This window comes from Leopardus geoffroyi, chromosome D2 (assembly GCF_018350155.1).
Source record: "Leopardus geoffroyi isolate Oge1 chromosome D2, O.geoffroyi_Oge1_pat1.0, whole genome shotgun sequence".
Taxonomy (NCBI): domain Eukaryota; kingdom Metazoa; phylum Chordata; class Mammalia; order Carnivora; family Felidae; genus Leopardus; species Leopardus geoffroyi.
The window spans coordinates 87,195,582-87,214,304 of NC_059334.1; the positions used below are offsets into that span (position 1 = coordinate 87,195,582).

The 18,723-nt window shown below is 61.7% G+C and overlaps 1 protein-coding gene and 1 long non-coding RNA gene across 27 annotated transcripts in view; both read left to right on the forward strand.

Moving 5' to 3' along the window:
* JAKMIP3 (Janus kinase and microtubule interacting protein 3) overlaps window positions 1-18,723 on the forward strand; it is a 117,773-nt gene that overhangs the window by 54,797 nt on the left and 44,253 nt on the right. For 11 of the 26 annotated variants that reach the window (XM_045439274.1, XM_045439280.1, XM_045439282.1 and 8 more), the window contains exons 3-7: window positions 4,291-4,788; window positions 14,595-14,810; window positions 16,221-16,340; window positions 16,896-17,042; window positions 17,832-17,963. In XM_045439274.1, the coding sequence (XP_045295230.1) occupies window positions 4,291-4,788; window positions 14,595-14,810; window positions 16,221-16,340; window positions 16,896-17,042; window positions 17,832-17,963 (1,113 nt within the window). The remainder of the gene's footprint in view (window positions 1-4,290; window positions 4,789-14,594; window positions 14,811-16,220; window positions 16,341-16,895; window positions 17,043-17,831; window positions 17,964-18,723) is intronic. The other 15 variants (XM_045439276.1, XM_045439277.1, XM_045439279.1 and 12 more) reach the window with 4 other exon arrangements.
* Window positions 4,926-6,718, forward strand: LOC123577241. Its single transcript, XR_006701787.1, has 2 exons — window positions 4,926-5,499; window positions 6,494-6,718. It is a non-coding gene; the product is annotated as an uncharacterized LOC123577241 (long non-coding RNA).

Below are 18,723 nucleotides of genomic sequence, written 5' to 3' on the forward strand. Positions count from 1 at the left end.
TTCCACGTGGCCCACAAGCAACGAGGCAGCGTCCCAGTGGGACTGTTGATCCATTTAACTTAAAATTCCGTCGACCTCTGTGCAAATTCGTTAAGCAGTATTTGAGAGCCACGAACGCTCACGGCATCAGAAAGGATTACAGCAGCTTCCACCCGTAAATGGGTGTGGAGCAGGATCCCGAAGCCCCTGTCAGGAGACGGAGGACTGTTGGTGGCGTGGCCGGTGCCCGTGGAGCCTGCCCAGCACCATGGCCTGAGCACAGGAGCCCACCTGCCGGCCCGAGGCCATGCTGCTGCGTATTGGAGCCGTGCCTTTCCTCTGCGGTTTAAGCCAATCACACGAACTCTGCTCCTGACACACACCTTGGTCGCCTGCCTACGCTTCTCCAGCTAAGACTCTAGGTGTACCTCCATTCTGCTCAGGAGGTTGTTGGTGGGAGACTGTGTCCCGACGCCCGGCTGGCTCCATACCGACCCTTCAGGGGAGCACCTGCTCTCTGCCGGGCCTGTGCTGGTCACGGGCCACGAGTGGGCCATCCTCGTGGGGCTGAGGTCTGGCCTGAGCATGAAGCCGGTCTTGACCCAGGAGGGGGGAGACGGTCGCGCCCATCAGCGAGGCAACGGCGCGCCTATAGGCAGTGTGCGCCCTCTGTTTCCAGGGCAGGTCCGAGCCACCGGGATGGCAGGCCGGGCGGGGTCCTCCTGTGCCGGCACCCCCACCTCTGGGAAAGGCTGGCTCGGCCCCGTGTGGGACGCGGAGGTCTCGTCAGTGTCCCCCCCCACCCCCAGCTCCAAGGTTTCTTCGAGGACTTCGGGCAGCACTGAACACAGTTTCTCTCTGAATTAAACTTGAGGATGGCGAGGCCACGTGTGCTCCGTGGCCGGTGGGTCTTGTCGGGGCAGAGCAGTAGGAAAATGAGGAGACACCCTGGGATTCCTCAAGGAAAAGACGCAGGGCCCAGAGAGCAGGGCGAGACCGTCACGGCCACGGAACCCGCCACGCAGCCACGGCACGGCCGTGACAGACTGGGAGGGAGCGGGAAGCGTGGGGGAACAGGCGCTCTCGTCGTCACGGCAGGCGGGCAGAGCGTGAACATCGCGGCCACTGTGTTCGCCCGACCGCACGCCTCCCGCGGACCAAGTGAAGGAGTGATTATGGGATGTTCTCCCGCCATCCCTGGTTTCCTTGGCAACCAGATTCAGCGCGAGGGAGCGGAGGCGCCGAAGCCGCCAAGAACTGGGACAGAAGCCCCGCGTTTGAGTTGGAAACCGCGTGGGAACTTCAGGGCGTTTTACCACGTGAACGGGGTCCACCGGGAAGGCCTGCCACGGAGACCAGCCCGGAGCAGGGAGCCGCCCGGGGCCCGGGCCGTGACTGGAATACCATTTCCCATCGCAAGAAATCAGGGCGACTGGAGGACAGTCGTGGGCAGGAGGTGAGCACGCGGGCCCGGAACGCTCAGCCTGGTGGACAGCAGACAACCGAGGTCACGGGGCGTCCGAAGGGCTCGGGGCCGCCTCTCACTGGCCGCACACGGGGTGCTCGGGGCGCCAGTAAGGGTGAGGCCAGCAGCGGTTGAAATCCGTCAACTGTGTTTAAATCCCTTCTGAGGCCGACGTGGTCCCTTGAAAACTGGGCCCCTTGAAGCAAAGGATCCAGCGGGCGTCCCGCCGCGTCGGGGGGACCAGCCACCCCAGATGCAGAAACCGCTCAGCCCCGGGACTCCGAAAAGGCAAAGCCGCAGCCCCGCTGGTCGAGAGCCCCAGCCACCAGCCCTGCCGCTGAGCCACCCACAGCGCGTGGCCACGTCAGGCAGACTTTAATGAGGTCCTGGGAGGCTGCGGCCCGTCGGGGGACAACCGTGGATCTCAGGGAAACGTCTCTACGTGCTTCATTGGTGGAATAACCTTCTCAACAACGTACTATAAAGCTGTCGTGTGTTCCTGAAACAGGCCTGAGTCACGAAGGGCCCCCGGGGCTCAGGGCCACTTTGCTCACTGTGTCTGGTGCTGTGACCCGCTCCTGTGGCCACCGCGAGGCTGCCGTGAGGCTGTCGCCAGCTTTCCGTCAGCCACCTCTCCCCCACCCGCGTGCTCGGGGCCACGCGCCTCCCCGCCATCCCGCATCTCCAGTAGGGGAGACTCAGACGCCAAATGGGGAGGAGTTCGCAGGCTGCGCGTGGAGGGAGCTTCAGAGGAAGCCCGCTGCGGGAGACAGACAGGGGGGCGGACGGCAGAGATGGGAGCCCAGAACCGCAGGCGAGCGAGGCCGCAGACGGTCCCGGGGCGCAGAAGCGTCTCCTGGGAGCGCCCCGTTCTGCTCGTTCCTCTGTCTTCAGCGGCCGGTTCCGCAGCGGCCGTGGCGGGGACGCAGGCGCTCAAGGGACCCCGGCCCCGTTTGCTCCCTGTGAGCCGACCGCTCGCATTCTGAGGCACGCGGGGCAGGGCGCTCCGTGCGGGTCTGGGTGTTCAGCAGGCCCTTCGGGCGCTGGCAGACCGTCCCGGGGCGGTCACGGGCACCGGACGGGAGGGCCCCGTTTTCCCCCAGACGGCTTCGACGGTGGTCAGCACGAAACGCTGAATGTTTCTGGTACTCTCTCCTCCGCCCTCCCTCCCAGCTCCGACCAGCACCTGCTCTGAGTGCAGATTCTTGTTCTTTTCTCTGCTGGTTCCGTCCAGGAGGCCGTTCTGGCTCCACCACGTCCAGGCGCAGGACCTCCGGCACCCGACCCTCGGCGTCCACACCGCACAGTGGGGGCCGCGGCAGCCTCCCACGTGTGCTGACACCGCCCCGGAGTGGGCGCCCTCGAGAGTACAGATTACTAATCGCACCGCCCTGCCCCCACGACGGAGAACCGCTACCAAAAATCTGCTTTTCCGTGTGTTCTCAGTTCAATTTAAGCTGGAGAAAAGGGCAGTTCGCGTTGGATGGAAAAGGAGTAAATACCCGTGGGCGCTAAGCTCCAGCAGCCACCCCATTCTTTGGAGGAAACCCAGAGAGCTGGCCAGGGGCTCACTCTGCCCCCTGTGCCAGTGTCAGGGGCCTGGACGGCTCAGACAGGGCTCTGGGGCTGGAATTTCCTCCAGCACTGGGGGGTCCAAGCCGTCCGGGACACTTGCCCTGCAGGAGGGACACTCTGTCCCAGAGACAGGGATGAAGAAGGCACTTTTTGTGCGGGGGCGTGAACGGCGGGGTCAGCGTGCAGAGGCAGGGCTGGAGACTGCAGGCAAGATTTGCAGGCACTTGGGCAGGGTCCAGGGTCAGAGCTATCGCCCTGGGGGAAGAGCCCACAGTTGCTGGGGTGCCAGTGGCCCTGACGGGGGGGGGGGCTGAAACTCCCCCCAGATGGCGTGGCCGGTGTTGTCCACCCGCAGTGGTGCCCCTGGCTCTGCCTCTACTCTGAATGCACCAGAAGCAGAGAAGAGGGCTGGGCAGGGGCTTCACCCCTGCAGACTCCTCCTCCCGCAGAGAGGGTGGCAGGAGGTGGGTGTGAGACGCGGCTGCCTGGAGTGGGGAGGGGAGCCAGCTCTAGAGCTGGGGGTTGGGGTTGGATGGCTTCGGGGGACAGCAGCCGAGGACCGTGGCCCCACATGAGGTGCTGTGGATGGGGATGCAGAGTGGAGGTGGGGTGGGAGGGGCAGGCTGGACCCAGGGCAGCTTAGCCTCTGTTTCATCCCATGTTAGGTTCTGAGCACCAACTTTGTACCACATGTGGGTGGTGTGGTCATTGGGCCAAGGGTGAAGTTCTAGATGAAAACAAAAGATTCGGTAAAAAATCCAAGTGATTCCAAAAATCTAGACGTTACGCGTCATCTAGACAGAGTGCGGCAGCCTGGGTGGGCCTCCCCGTTGGCCAAGACCGTCACAGAAGGTGAGCGTGACACCCTTGTCATGGGGCTGGAGGGTCGTGCCCGAGGGGCCTCCCGCGCCCTCTTCCCGGTGGTTCACCGGAGAGGCGGCCGCCGGGCCCCCTGCACGGCTGGGCCCGGCCACGGGGGAGACGACAGAGCACATCTGTGTGTGCCCACGTGTCTGTGACCTCACCCTCCAGGCTCGCAGTGTTTCCAGCCTCCCGCCCCTGCGGACGCCCACGGGTGCGTGGTCCCACCGCCCGCGGGCAAGGCTTGACTCGGCCTCCAGTCCGCACGTCAAGGAGACATTCTGGAAGGGAAGACGGCTCCCCGCCTGGCAGGAAAGAACCCCGGAGTCCCCACGCCCGCCCGGCCCCCGGGGCCCGCGGCGGCAGAGGCGGGCTCTGCAGCAACACGCCTCTGCGGTCTTGTGTTTCAGGTGAGCAGGGTGGAGAGGGAGAAGAACCAGGAGCTGAGGCAGGTGCGGGAGCACGAGCAGCACAAGAGCGCCGTCCTGCTCACCGAGCTGAAGACGAAGCTGCACGAGGAAAAGACGAAGGAGCTCCAGGCCGTGCGGGAGGTGCTGCTGCGGCAGCACGAGGCCGAGCTGCTCAGGGTCATCAAGATCAAGGACAACGAGAACCAGCGGCTGCAGGCGCTGCTGCACGCGCTCCGCGACGGCGCCCCCGACAAGGTCAAGACCGTGCTGCTGTCTGAGGCCAAGGAGGAGGCCAAGAAGGGGTTCGAGGTGGAGAAGATCAAAATGCAGCAGGAGATCTCTGAGCTCAAGGGGGCCAAGAGGCAGGTGGAGGAGGCGCTGACCATCGTGATCCAGGCCGACAAGATCAAGGCCGCGGAAATCAGGAGCGTGTATCACCTCCACCAGGAGGAGATCTCCCGCATCAAGAAGGAGTGTGAGCGGGAGATCCGCAGGCTGGTACGTGCTGCGGGGTCGCGGGGCGGGGGCTGCTGGCGGGGTGTGGGGCGCGGGGCGGGGGGCGGGGGGCTGCTGGCGGGGCCTGCTGGGCGTGGGGGGATGTGGGGCGTGGGAGCTCACTGGATCCAGAGGGGTGAGACCAGAAGCCCCCGGGGCGAGGTCCTGGGCCTCCAAGGCCGTCCTGGCATCGATGCCTGTGCACTACCTGGGAAAGCATCCTCTCCGTCTGGGCCGTAGCAAGCGCGTCTCGTCCGGTCGGAAGGGCCAAATGCTGGCAGCTGCCTCTGGGGCGTCCGAATGGCTCCAGGGACCGGCTGGCCGTGGCCGGCACCCGTAGACTCCATGCTGTCAGAGACCCAAAGCTAAGAAGTTGAAGAGAATGGTCAGGGTTTGTGAGGGGTTGTGCCTGACCCCCCTCCCTCCCTCCCCCGGGAACCTGGACCTCCTCCGTGCTTTTGGGGGAACACCGCTCGAGCGTCGAGCCCTGGGTCACCTGTCAGGGGCTTCGCCAGGACCCAGCTGGCTTTGCCGCCCATCCCACGGAGGACCCTGGGGGTCCCCTTCATGGGATCAGCAATCTTTCCAGCCGGCACAGCTGTGCACCCGGGGCGCCTCTCCCTACTTCGGGGGGCTCTGATTTCCAGACACTGCCCCCAGGCTGTCCCGCTTCCCAGATGGGGTGTGGCCCTTGTCCGGACCCGTGGCCCTGAGGTGAGCACAGACTTGTGAACCACACACAGCGCTGCCATGCTGTGCACGTGGGGGCCCTGGACTCTTCCCAACCTGGAGGGCCCCCTCCTTTCCCAGAGTGTCCCCTGTACCCGGAACAGACAGCTCTAAGCCAGGTGTCGGCACCTCCTTGAGCCACCGAGGACCTGGCCAAAATACCACCTCTGAGCAGTGGGGGGTTCCTCACGTGACAGGATGGCCCCTGGGCTCCTCTTCTGCCCCAGAGAGGAACGACGCCACTGCCCAGGCTGCTCAAGGAAGGAGGGGCAGGGCGGTCAGTACCCGATGCCCAGTTCCAGGTGGACCCTGTTCACCTCCATGGGATTCACTGTGCACAGGCCAGTGGCCCCATCTCCGTAGCTCAGGACCTGTAACAAAACTGGCAGGTCCCTTGCGGGTCCCTGTGGGTCCCTCACCCCTAGCGTGGATGCCCCGGAGGCAGCTACGGGCAGTGCTTCTAGCCGATTCTTCTGGAGTCTCTGCCAGCTTCTCAAAAACATGCTTAAACGTGTACTCCTTGAAACCTCAGTTTCCACTGTGCTCCCGCCTCTGCCTCGATTGTCCTGGCCAGCTCCTGTTGTGGGCCAATTCACAATGGCGTGGGCAGTGTCAGGGGAGAGCCGGGGGTGGTGACCACAGCAGGGGCTTGCTGGGGCCCTGGAGAAGGGGCGGGCGGCGACCACGGGACCTCCGGACCCCTGGAGGGCCCTGCCACAGCCGACTCAGCACAGTCGGGAGGGGGGAGCATGGGGCCATCCTCCTGGGGGTAATTTGGGGATAAGAGAGGGTCCCGTGGGACACTTGGAGCTTTACCTTGGCTTAAGTGAATCACCGTTTGCTTGACTGTTGCTGTGTTAGCGTTACTCACAAAAGACCCACAGTGACCCCTGGTTCTATTACCTTTGTTATACGTACTTTTGTTTTCCGGGAATTAACTTTCTAAGTGCTTGTTCCTAATTCACCCCGGGATTTCCAGTAAAATGCGCCTCTGCTGTGAGCACGGTGAACAATGAACGATCAGTCCACCCATTGACCTGGTTTCTGAGACACCCCTTCTGGAGCCCTCTGCCTGCCGGCCGCCCCTGCTGCCAGCCCCACCCTCCTCTGCCGTCATCCTGGGAGCCCCTCCTCTCTCCTGGGCTAGATTCCTCCCACATCTTCCTCTTTTCTTTTTTTGGAAAAAAAAGAAGCCAAAATTTTATTTATGTTTATTTATTTTTGAGAGAGAGAGAGAGAGAGAGAGACAGAGCATGAGTGGAGGGGAGGGGCAGAGAGAGAGGGAGGGGCAGAGAGAGAGGAAGACACAGAATCCGAAGCAGGCTCCAGGCTCTGAGCTGTCAGCACAGAGCCCTATGCGGGGCTCAAACTCACAAACCATGAGATCATGACCTGAGCTGAAGTCAGACACTTAACCGACTGAGCCACCCAGGCGCCCCCTTCCTCTTTCTTGATCAACGTACTTTCTTATTTCAGAGGAACACATTCTCCAATAGCTTCCTGGAAACAGAGAGGGTGGAGATCAATGTTGTAAGACCCTGTGTGTGTGAAAGTTTTATTCTACCCTCACACTCGATGCTCTAACTGGGAAGGGAATTATAGGTTGGAAAAACCTTCCATTGGGAATTTGAAGGTATTTCTGCATTGTCTTTTAACTTCCAGCGTTGCCTGAGGAAGTTGGAAAACATTCTGGTTCCTGATTTTCCCATGGCCCCATTTCACTCCCTGCTGCCCCTAAAGCTGCAAGGTTCACCCTGTGCCCTGATCCCGGAGCCCTGCACCCTGAGCCCTATGCCCTGCGCCCTTTGCCCTGTGCCCTGTGCCCTGAGCCCTGAGCCCTGGGCCCCATGCCCTGAACCCTGCACCTTGCGCCCTCAGCCCTGCAGGGTTTGCCCTGCACCCTGAGCCCTGTGCCCTGAGCCCTGAGCCCTGTGCCCTGCACCCTGAGCCCTGTGCCCTGAGCCCTGTGCCCTGAGCCCTATGCCCTGTCCCCTGAGCCCTGAGCCCCGCGCCCTGAACCCTGTACCCTGCGCCCTGAGCCCTGCGGGGTTCGCCCTGCACCCTGAGCCCTGTGCCCTGTCCCTGTGCCCTGAGCCCTGTGTCCTGAGCTCTAAGCCCTGCGCCCTGAGCCCTGCGCCCTGAGCTCTGCGCCCTGTGCCCTGAGCCCTGTGCCCTATGCCCTGAGCTCTAAGCCCTGTGCCCTGAGCCCTGCTCCCTGTGCCCTGAGCCCTGAGCCCTGTGTCCTGCGCCCTGAGCCCTGAGCCTTGCACCCTGAGCCCTGAGCCTTGCACCCTGAGCCCTGCGGGGTTCACCCTGCACCCTGAGCCTTCACCCTGCACCCTGTACCCTGTGCCCTGTGCCCTGTGCCCTGAGCCCTGTGCCCTGTGCCCTGAGCCCTGTGCCCTGAGCCCTGAGCCCTGTGCCCTGTGCCCTGTGCCCTGTACCCTGGTGGTGATGCACCTGGTGTATTTGTTCACCCACCACACCATGTGGTCGGGAGCTTTTCTAACTGGAAACTCAGTCACTGGCTTGGGAAATCTCGTGTGATTGTCTCCCCTACTGTCTTCCTTCCGGACGTCCCGTCAGCACAGCACTGGGCCTTTGAGCTGGCGCCCCAGGTTTCCCGTTCTCCCCTCTGGCCTGGCGTTGGCTCTGATTTCTGGGAGATGTCCTCAACTCCGTGTCCTAATTTTCCTACTCAGGCTTTTATTTCTGCCTCCATACACTGAATTCTCCAGCACGTTCCTTCTCTGTAGCCTTCCCGCATCCTCGGAGACGGAAGGCCCCTCATTTCTCTGAGGCGGTGATGAAAATCGGCTCTGAAAGCGTCTTCTTGTGCTCCTTCCCGCCAGAGGGCGTCCTTGAGCGCCAGGGGGCCTCGTGGGGCTGGCTGTAAGGTGGACTGGAAGAGAGTCTGTGTCACGAGGGGGACTTTTCTTGACCTTTTGTTTTTTTCCCCCCTGCTGAGGAAGTTGAGTCAGGGCGATAAGGCCAAGGAATGAAACTGAAGACATGGGGCCGGAAAGGAAGAATGAAAACATCTTTCTTGCAGGTGCCGTGACCGTAGGGAACCCTAGGGGATTCACCATAAAACCACTAGAACCATTGAAAGAGTTCAGCAGGTTTTCAGGATCGAGATCAATCTGCCAAGATCAGTTGTATTTTCAGGCTCGACAGACAACCTGTCCAGAATGAAGTTTGAAAAACGTCCCCCCACAAGGGCATAAAGAGAATAAAATACGTGGGAGTAAGTTTAACAAAAGATGTGTGGGACCTGCACCCGAAACCACAAAACACAGCTGAACAACACGGAGGGAGATGTGGATACACAGACCTTCCTGCCCGGGCTCAGGAAACTCAGTATTGCTAAGATCTGGTTCTCCCCGAATTAACTTAAAGGTCACAGCCGCGCCTGTCGGCATCCGGCCGCTCTCCTGCAGGCGTGGACAAGCCGGTCTGAAAACTCCAAGACAGCAAGCGCCTCTCCCCACGGGCCATGCGCTGAGGGGTAGCGTCTCCTGATCTAAAGTGTTCAGGCTTTCTAATTTGTCCGTCCTTTCCTGTGGGGCCCGTGCTGGTTGGGTCTTGTTTGAGAAATGCTTTTATTCTGAAGCCACGAAGCTTTATCTTTTTGAAACCTTATGGTTTGCCTTTTGTGCGAAAGTCCTTGCCCCAAGCTCATGTGTGCGCGTGGGTGCACATGCGTGTGTATGTACGTGTGTGCACGTGTGCGTCTGTGTGCGTGTGTGTGTGCCTGCGTGTTGTAAGGGTCACCTCTGTCAGGCAGCGCGTGTCCCCCGGGGCAGGGGCCATCTGATGGCTCCCCTCCGACCCCTCCAGCCCGTCGTGCGCGAGCTGACCCAGCTTGGTAACCATGGTGACGTCTGGAGGGGGGGGGGGTCTCCTCTCCTCGTTCTTCTTCCAGACAGACTTGACTCTTCTTGGGAGTTTTTCAAACTCCCACAAAAACCTCAAAATCAGTTTCCCTAGATTAAAAACAAATAAAAAACCCACGGGGATTTTTGTTGGGCTTATGCCTAATCCCTGCTTATGCCCAAACCGTTAAAGGGTACAGTGAACACACGGCAAAAATCCTACCTATTTATTCATGAGGAAACAAATAAAATGTTGCCACCAATTCACATGAGGATTTGATCTGAAGAGATCTGTGTCCCTGCCTGGCAAAGCTCCCTTGCGGCCCTGGGGACAGGAACCGTGCGTGTGTCTGTGGACAGCAGCATTTGGAGCGCCCACCGTCTCGGGCGAATGTCGCGCTCACAGTCATCAAACGGCCCAGAGACCCCCCCCCCCCCCCCACCCCAGGCCCAGGTGTGCAGATACGTCCAAAGTACAACATGAACGTGAGCTGGTGTGGCTGGTGCAAGGGTGCGGCCGAGTGTGGTGTCCAGCCTGGGGGGTTGGGGGCAGCCTTGGTTGGGAACGGGTGACCTGGGGACGTTTTTGGACAAGGCGCCCACAGTGGGGCTGGGAGGAGGGTGGAACAGAGGTAGAGGGTGGAGGCCCAAGGCGCCTGTGCCCAGCAGACCAGGGTGGGTCTGGGAAAGGTCCTGGCTTGAGGGACGGGCCAGCTGGGGGCTGTCTGGAGGTGGGGCCCAGCCCGGACGCACGGCCAGGCCCCTTGGTCCAGGGGGAGGATGGCAGCCTCCCGGGCCCTGGCAAGGAGGGAGGACGTGACCCCAGTCCCAGGACAGCGCAGCTCTGGGTGCGTAGAGGCTCGCGGTGTCGGCCCAGGGCGACGGTGGCTGGATCTTTCAGGGCTGCCCCCGTGGAAAGGCCCCGATGCTGTCACATGTGAGGATCCTTGACAATCCTACTTCCTTAACGGTCAGGTGGAGTTTGCTGTGGCTCTGGCTACGGCCCCGGCCCGTTCCGGGGTGTGGCACTGCTTCTCAGGGCCTGGGATGCAGGTGTGGAGGCCCCAGAAGGCCAGGGGGCAACCGGTGCCCAAGGCAGCGCCAGCCGGCGGGAGAAACCGCTGGCTGGTGTGTGGCCCCAGGGCTGGCACTGGGACCAGGGTGTGTGAGAGCGGCCGGGAGCCGTGCACAGGTCCGTGGACAGACAGGCTGGCGGCTGAGCGAGGCCAGTCCTGGGATGGGGCGCTGTGGCCGCGGGCACCCTGCCCAGGATGCTCGGGAGCGCACGCGGAGTTCTATGGTGATGATGTTCCACGCGTGGCAGACGCCCTGAACAAGGGGGGCTCTGCTGAGGACTCTGCTGGTGGCAAACCTAGGGCCTGAGTCCCCCCCCACCCCCCACGCCCTGGGGCAGGTCTCACTGGCAGGCCGGCTGGGGGAGGGAGGGAGCTGGGAGGGAGGGGATTTCAGCAAGTGGTGGCCACTTTGTAAAGGCCAGGACGACCCCCAAAGCCAGGGGGTTCCCTGCAGCTACCTACTCACACTCGCTGGCACCCGGGCCTGGCCACTGCCCCCTTGCCCCACCTCCAGCCCTCGTGTCCTCTGGAATGTGGCTCTGGGTGCTGAAGGGAGGCCATGGCTGTCCGTGGCCATCTGGCCTGGGGCCACCCTGGTGTGATGGGGCCCCAGTGGCAGGGCTACAGCTTGGCTTGGAGCAGAGCAGAGTCTGTGACAGTTAAGTCCCTGTCTTGACCAGAAGACCCTAAGTCCTGGCTGGAGGCGTGGCACCCCGTGGGGGTCACAGAGGTGTCAAAGAGAAGCCACCTGGAGGGAAGCCAGGACACGGGCAGGGTGACCACAAGCACACCGCAGGCGGTGCCAGGGCAGGGCTGGGACACAGAGCCTCAGGGGTAGGAGACACCATGAAGTCGGGACTCCGCCACGCCCTCACCTTGCTCCTGTCACCCGAGGGACCAGAGGTGTGGCTCCAGGGACACAGATTGCCCGGGGCGGGGGCTGGGGGTGGATTTCAGGAGGTAACTGTGGGTTGAGAACCTCCCTGGTGAGGCCCAGGCCTGCAGGGGCCCCTTGATCTCACAGAAGAGGAGCCTGGAGCTTCAGAAGGTGCTAGAGCCAACTCCTGTCCCACAGTGCCCCTGCAGCAGCCAGGTGGGGGGGGGGGGGGCGGGATCCTGGTCGCATTTCCCCCCAAGGCAGAGTCAGTTTGTTCAGGGCTGTGCTGGGCGGGGAGGGGGTGAGGCACTGGGCCCCCGGGGCAGCCTCGTGGACTCTCCTGCCGCGTGACTACTGAACCCAGGAGGGATGTCTGTCTGGCACAGGCAGCTACGGCACACAGCACACGGCAGTCATTCACACGCTCAGTCAGTTACTAGAAGTTCCATAAAGCCAGACAAGGAGAGGCAAAAACCGATTCTGGCTTTCTCACAGAAGTCTGCGAGGCGTCGTCCCCTCCCCACCCAGGGTCTGGAGCAGTGATCAAGCCCCAGAAAAGATCACTGTGAAAGGAGACCACGTCCTCCTGGAGCGCTGCTCGCTGGGGGAAGGGGCCCGCTCGCCTTGGTTCCCACGGAGACACAGACTGGCGGCAGTGTGCGAGAGGCCGACTCTGGCGGAGCCTGGCAGGGTCTGGGCAGGGGTGAGCTTTCAGAGGGGACGTTTGCAAACACAGAGGCGACACTGCGTCACAGCCCCCCGGCTGGGTCCTAGGCAAGGTGGGTGACGGAGAATTCCAGCCGCCCGGGGCCAGACGCTGCCAAAGAACGTTCGTTCGCGGGCTTCTTTGCTCTGTGGGGAGGGTTCCTCCCCGGAGCAGGTGCAAGGCCAGGGAGGGTCCTGACGGAAGGCCACCCCTCAGGGTCCCTCGCTGCGGTTCCCAGGTGGGAGCGGCCATGAGGGTGCTGGGGCTGGCGCTTGGCACCGCGGGACGGAGGCTCTACCGTGCCTGCCCCGCAGTCAGCTGGCGTGCTTTTAAATGCGGGCTCCCAGGCTCCACCTGGCGGTTCTGGTTCTGTGCATCCCAGCCGAGCCTGCTCTGTCCTGCAGAGGGGGGGAGGGGGGCGTCAGGCGGTGCAGGTCTCCCCCCACCCTCCACAAGGGCCCTTCTGGCCTCAGCATCCTCCCGCACACCCCTTCCCCAGGGACGCACCCTCCCAAGGGCTTCCCCCGGTTTCCATCCACCTTCTGTAACTTGGAGAGAGGGAGTGCAGGGTTGGGCATGGGGAGCTCCTGGGGGTTAGGGGAGGGGGAGGGGTGTGGGGAGATGGCAGTGTGGGGGTGTGGAGGGCTGGAGGTGTGGGAGCTCCTGGGGGTGTGGGGGGGTGAGGGTGAGGGGGTGCCTCAGGGGGAGGAGGGGTGCAGCCCCCCACCTCCTGCACCGCCCACCCCCGCTTCCCTGGCCTGGCTGGGTGTTGTATTTGAGTATGTGCCCCAAGTCGGAAACCGCTCCTAGAAGTGAGGGGCGGGCCCCACACGACCCGGCAAAGCTCCTTCTGTGTCTCACCTGGCATCTGCACGGAGCGCCCAGGCTCCCCTCCACCAGTGGGCTTCCTGGGTGGAAGCGTGGCCTCGGCATCTCCTGCCAACGGAGACTGAGCGCAGAACGTGCAGAACCCCACGTTCCACGGAGACACAGTCACTGACCGTAAAGTGACTTCCCCCCTTTCAAAAGTGAAATCGTGCCCCTCTGCGAGCGCACGTTTCCTCGAATTCCCTTTGTGGGGGGACCCCCTCCCTTGGCTGCAGCACGTGACCTGCATGGGTGACTTCTCAGGGAGGTCTGCATGTTGGTCCAAACCGTCGGCTTAAACACCTCATTTAAGTGGGATCTTTGTGTAGAGACTCTTATCTTCTTGTTTTCTATGAAAGAAAAGCGGTTTCTAAAGTATCCGTGTGTGATTGTAAACGTCAGACCCAGAATACAGCTGCTTATTAATATGATTTTATTTTCCTGGCCCCTTTGTTTTCACTAATTGAGTGTGTTGCCTCTTTCCGCATTTCTGTGTGCCTGAGTAAATGGGAAGTTGGCAATTAAGGATTTCTTTTATTCTGTTCAGTTCCTCGCTTGCCTGTGAATGCTGTGATCTGGGCTAATTAGACATCTCATCGCTTTGTTCCTAAGCTGACTTCAGCAGATGGCTGATTTATTAGCTTATTTAGCCTAAAACAGCAAGTGAAGCATCGAGGGGTCCTATCCTATTCTGTTTTGAAAATATGTTTTGAACCGGGTCTGAAGAATGGGTAGCAGTGGGGTCTGTCCCGCCTCCCGCCCTTTGGCAGCCCGGACGGACGAGGGCCTCGGGGGCAGGTGGCTGCTGTGGGGGGGCTGAGCGCTCTAGGGACAGTGGGGAGGGCTGCGGGCCCCTCACAGCCAGGAGCCCGAGGGCATGTGGAGGCCTGGCCAGATCAGAGGCTCCTGTTCTCCAGGCTGGAACCTACTTGTCCAGAGACCCCTCTCCTCCAAGCTTTGGTTCAAAGCAAGCTTAATTACAAATGCAGCTTTGCCCGCAGACAGTGGGGCAGCAGCTGGGCTTCCGTCCACGCCTCGGAGCAAGGAGAGGCTGGAGGCAGGATAAGCGTGTGGGCTCCAGCCTCTTCTGGGCCGAGTGCCCCTCAGAGAGGGGAGGAAAGAGGCGGTGAGGAGCTCTGCTTCTCGTGTCCACAGCCTGCCTGTGTGCACACGGACCTTGCCGCTCATAACCCCTCCTGATGGGGTTCAGGGAACCCGGGGAATCCCCCTGCCATGCCCAACACGGAGCTGGAGGGGGCCTCTGTGGACCTGCCAGACAATGCCAGCCCCCGGTGGCCGCCTAGGAGCCCCTGCAGGCCAGCACCCAGGAGGGTGGTCCTGCCAGAGCACAGGGAGGCTGGGAGGGCTGCACAGGGAGGCTGGGAGGGCTGCGCGGAGTCTAGGAAGGAGTGTGTGTCAGTTGCACGAGCTCGGACTGACCCAGCAGAGCAGAGCCCCGCCCGGGACAGGGGAGTCCCGCTGCAGCCTGAGCGGTGGGGCTCTCGGTCCAGGGCTACCTGCTTTGCTTCCTTCCGGTCTCAGAGCCGGGAGACGCTGGCGGGGCTGCTGCTGTGGGGACCCTCCCGATGCTTGTTCGTAGCTCTGCTCCATCTGTTTCTATGGTAACCGCAGATCTGTACTCTGCCTGCCTGTGTGATTGTGTTCTGTTCTCCTTGTAGATGGAGGAGATAAAATTTAAAGACAGAGCAGTCTTCGTGCTGGAGAGAGAGTTAGGGGTTCAAGCCGGGCATGCTCAGAGACTGCAGCTCCAAAAAGAGGCTTTAGATGAGCAGCTGTCCCAGGTCAAAGAGGCTGATCGGCACCTGGGCAGCCCCAGGCGGGAACTTCCTTACGCAGGCGGTGCAGGAGACGCCTCAGACCACTCGGGAAGCCCTGTAAGCACCTCCCCACGCTTTGCCTGGTGATCCAGAGTCACAGACAGACACCGCTGCACGTAGCTATGTGGCCCTGCTCTGGCAGCTCCCCAGGGAGTTGAGAGCCTAGGTCCAGAGTCCAGAACCAGAACCTCCTGCCCCGGGGACTGACCATATCTGCAGCCCACCAGCCAGACCCCGGACCCTTCGGCTTATCTGGCTCGGCTGGGAGGACAAACAGACTTCCTTCCTTGCTAACGTGACACAGCACTGGCCGTCACTTGATCACCCTCCCGTGGACCCCCAAGGCTTCAGGCTTCCAGCTGGAGCCCACCTGCAGCTGCCGGGATCCCCCGGTGGCTCAGGGCCCTTGCTTGCTGGTGCTGGTTCCGGCCCCGGGCTAGCGGGATGAGGCCATCTCCGAGCGCACGGGCTCCTGGCTCCTTACTCGCCCACATCCCCACCAGTCACCCCTCACCCGCTTTTTGTGTGACCATGCCACCTTTCTGCTCCTCTTCGGCCTGCTGTGACAGCGTGGGGGCAGCCAGCAGCCACAGGGCCGTGACATCATTCATTCGTCATCACTGCTCCTCATTCAGAGCCCTCTGGAGTGGTTCTGGGAAATCTGGGATGGGGGGGGGGGTGGGGAATCTAAATTCCATGGACCCTCAATGCGGGTCCTGCTGGGCCTGCTCCCTAGCCTCTCCTGCACCTGCTGAATGAGGAACCCTTCCTCAGTCCTTCCTGGACATGCATTTGTTTGCTCCGAGGACAAAAGGTTTGAGCTGAGCCAGCCCGAGGACAGCGACATTTCAAGAATAGAAAATGATTTTTTATAATCTTATTATAAATGGCTTAACTGAATTAAATCCTGCTCTGGCACTCGATAGATTGCAGTCAACTCCAGAGAGATTTTGAAACTGGATCAAAACGTTTTCACTGATTTTTGAATGAGGTTCCAGACGTTTCAAAAGTGACCTTTTAGAACCTCAGTGTGAGGGAGCACACTTCTTGGGAAACCGCCCTTTGCAAGCCTTCAGTTGAACTTCTTTTCCTGTGCTCAGGTCACATTGCGAGGGAAACAGGCGCAGGGCGGACCCCCCCTGAGCCGTGGCCAGCAGCCCCCAGCGCGGCCCGGAGCAGCCACGCCTGTGGTGCCTGCATTTGCACGCCCTTGCCTGCCTTACACCTCTGCACGCCCCTGGACATTTCTGCTCTTTCCTTCTGTCCCCATTGCGCGGCTTGCGGTGCCCCCGGCGGTGGAGCCAGCAGTCACCTGCCCCGGGGGTCGGTCCGCACCCGCCCACCCGCCATTTGGAGTCACGGGCGCTCATGACGCGGAACTGCTTTGTTTTCCGTGGTGTGTTGGGATTGCAGAGGTTTTCACGTCTGTGTCTGTGAACAGTTATTTGCAGTTGATTTTTGTTTTAGGAACAGCAGTTGGATGAAAAGGACGCTCGGCGCTTCCAACTTAAAATTGCAGAGCTGAGCGCGATCATTCGGAAGCTGGAGGACCGAAATGCCTTGCTGTCGGAAGAAAGGAATGAGCTGGTGAGTGGGGGTCTGGGCCCTGCGGGTCTATGGCTGCGGTGTGGGGGAGGGGCAGGGGGCGCCCACTTCCAAAATTCCTTTTGGAGAGGAGGAGCGATAGTTCCAAGGGCAGCGCTGGCGTAAGGCCTCTTGGCTATTCCAATAAAGCTTTATGAACAAAACCGGGGTGGGGGGGAGGGGGCGGGGCGGGGGGCGGGGCAGATGCGGGCCTCAGGCACTGGTTGGTTGATCCCGGTTTCTCATTACTGAGCAAAAGTACCCTCAGTCCTGTGTGTCATCTGGGATGAGTGAGGTCCTCACCCCTAGGTGGAGCCATCACGATTAGTCCTAACAGGCCCTGAAATTTCCAGGTGATTGTGTCTGAGGGTGAGCTTCTCCAAGAGCCCTGAGGGGTCACGGGCGGGGGAGTTTCCTGCAGCTCTAATTGGCAAAATAGAGCCTTGGCCCCGGACTGTTTCCCTCCACTGTGGCCAAAGCGTATTCTGGTCGGTTTGCCGACTCTGTTCAGGGACTGTTGGTCCCATGTCACACTTAAAATCGTGTCGTGTCTTTCAGTTAAAGCGCTTACGAGAAGCTGAGAGTCAATACAAACCGTTGTTGGATAAAAACAAGCGTCTCACTCGGAAGAATGAAGATCTGTCCCACACTTTGCGTCGGATGGAAAACAAGCTAAAATTTGTCACGCAGGAGAACATAGAAATGGTAAGGGGCCCTGACTGGTCCGTCAGGCCAGCGGGATTGCTCGAGAGCTCACCAGCAGCTAGCTCCCCCCACTGCTCACAGCAAGGCTGGATACCCAGATCCCCGCGGGCCTCGGGCCTCACATACGGCTGTGGGGCCAGGACCCGGCCCAGGCCTGCTGGCTGCGAGAGGAGGGTCCGAGCACTGCTGGGGAGCGGTCCTGGGCGCCCGCCTGGGGGAACCGGGCAGGGAAGTCACTGAGCAAGTCCCGCCCGAGCCCCAGGCCTGCTGCCGGGTGTAACACGAGGACCTTGGACTGCGCCTGTTCTCACTCTGAAAACTCTCGGGCACAGATGGGGAGAGTCCCAGAACGCCTGCGTGGAGGGGAAGGAGTCGGCCGAGCAGCACCCCGCAGACCCCGCGTTGGGGGAGGCTCACTCCTGCACATCCACGGAGTGTGGGATGGTTAGGGGGTGTCTCCTGCGTCCCTTCCGTCCCAAAGGCCCCTGAGGCCGCGGGCGAGAGTTTAGCCAAAGAGTAATTACTCAGTACGATGTTCGGGAGTGGGGTGTCCTCAGCACCCGGCTGCAGAAATGCCTTCTTCCCGCGCTGCGCTGGAAAGAGGCAGCGGGTGAGGGATGGCAGGCCGCTCACGCCGCCGCGTCCTGGGGTGCAGACTCGCCCCGCACGTGTCCCCAGGGCCCTGCCCCCCAGCAGACGGGCTGCGCGTGCCCGCTGGCAAAGAAGACCCCGTACCCCCATCGCCCGGTCGACCCCTCATCCACCCCCGCGGTCTGCTTGGCTTTGCAGAGACAAAGAGCCGGGATCATAAGGAGACCCAGCTCCTTAAACGACCTGGATCAAAGTCAAGACGAAAGAGAAGTTGACTTCTTGAAACTTCAAATTGTGGAGCAGCAGAACCTCATAGACGAGCTTTCTAAGGTGCCCGGCGTCCCCTCCGCGGGGCACTCGCGTCCCGCCGCGCCACCCCTGTGCCCTCCAGCCTCCGCCCTCCCCATCGCCCTCGGCCCCGCCCCCTCATCTCTTTCCGCCCCGCCCCCATCCCCCTCGGGTCCCGTCCCTCCCTTATCCCTCCGCCCCTCCGCTTATCCCTCCGCCCCTCCCTTCATCCCCTCCCTTCTCGTCCTTTCCTTCTCCGCCCCTTCCCCCCCACAACCTCTAAGCCCTTTCCACTCCCTCGTCCCTGGGCCCCACCCTTCTCATCTTCTTCGGCCCCACCTCTCCCGCCTCCAGCCCCTCCCCTCGACCCTGCCCTCCCCTCCCCTCCCTCTGCCCCGCCCCCACAGCTTATCAGCCCCTCCCCTCCACCGCTCCCGTGTCCCTTAGCCCCTCACTTTCTCTCTTTCTTTTGCTCTCTGCCCCACCCCTCTACTCCCTCAATCACATCCCTCTGTTCCCTAGGCCCGTCCTCTCCCCCTGGGCTCCTCCACTCCTCCCTTGGCCCCTCCCCCCCCTACCCTCGGTCCCTCCCCTCCTCCTTCCCTCGGTCCTTCTCCTCCCTTCCTCGGCCCCTCCCCTCCCTCCTCCCTCAGCCCCTCCCCTCCCGTCCTCCTAGCCCCCTCCTCTTTCCCTGGGCCCTTCCCCCCTCTTTCCCTGGGCCCCTCCCCTCCTCCTCCCTCGGCCCCTCCCCTCCCCCCTCCCTTCACGGCTCCCTAGGCCCTGCATCTCTCCGTAGGCCCCT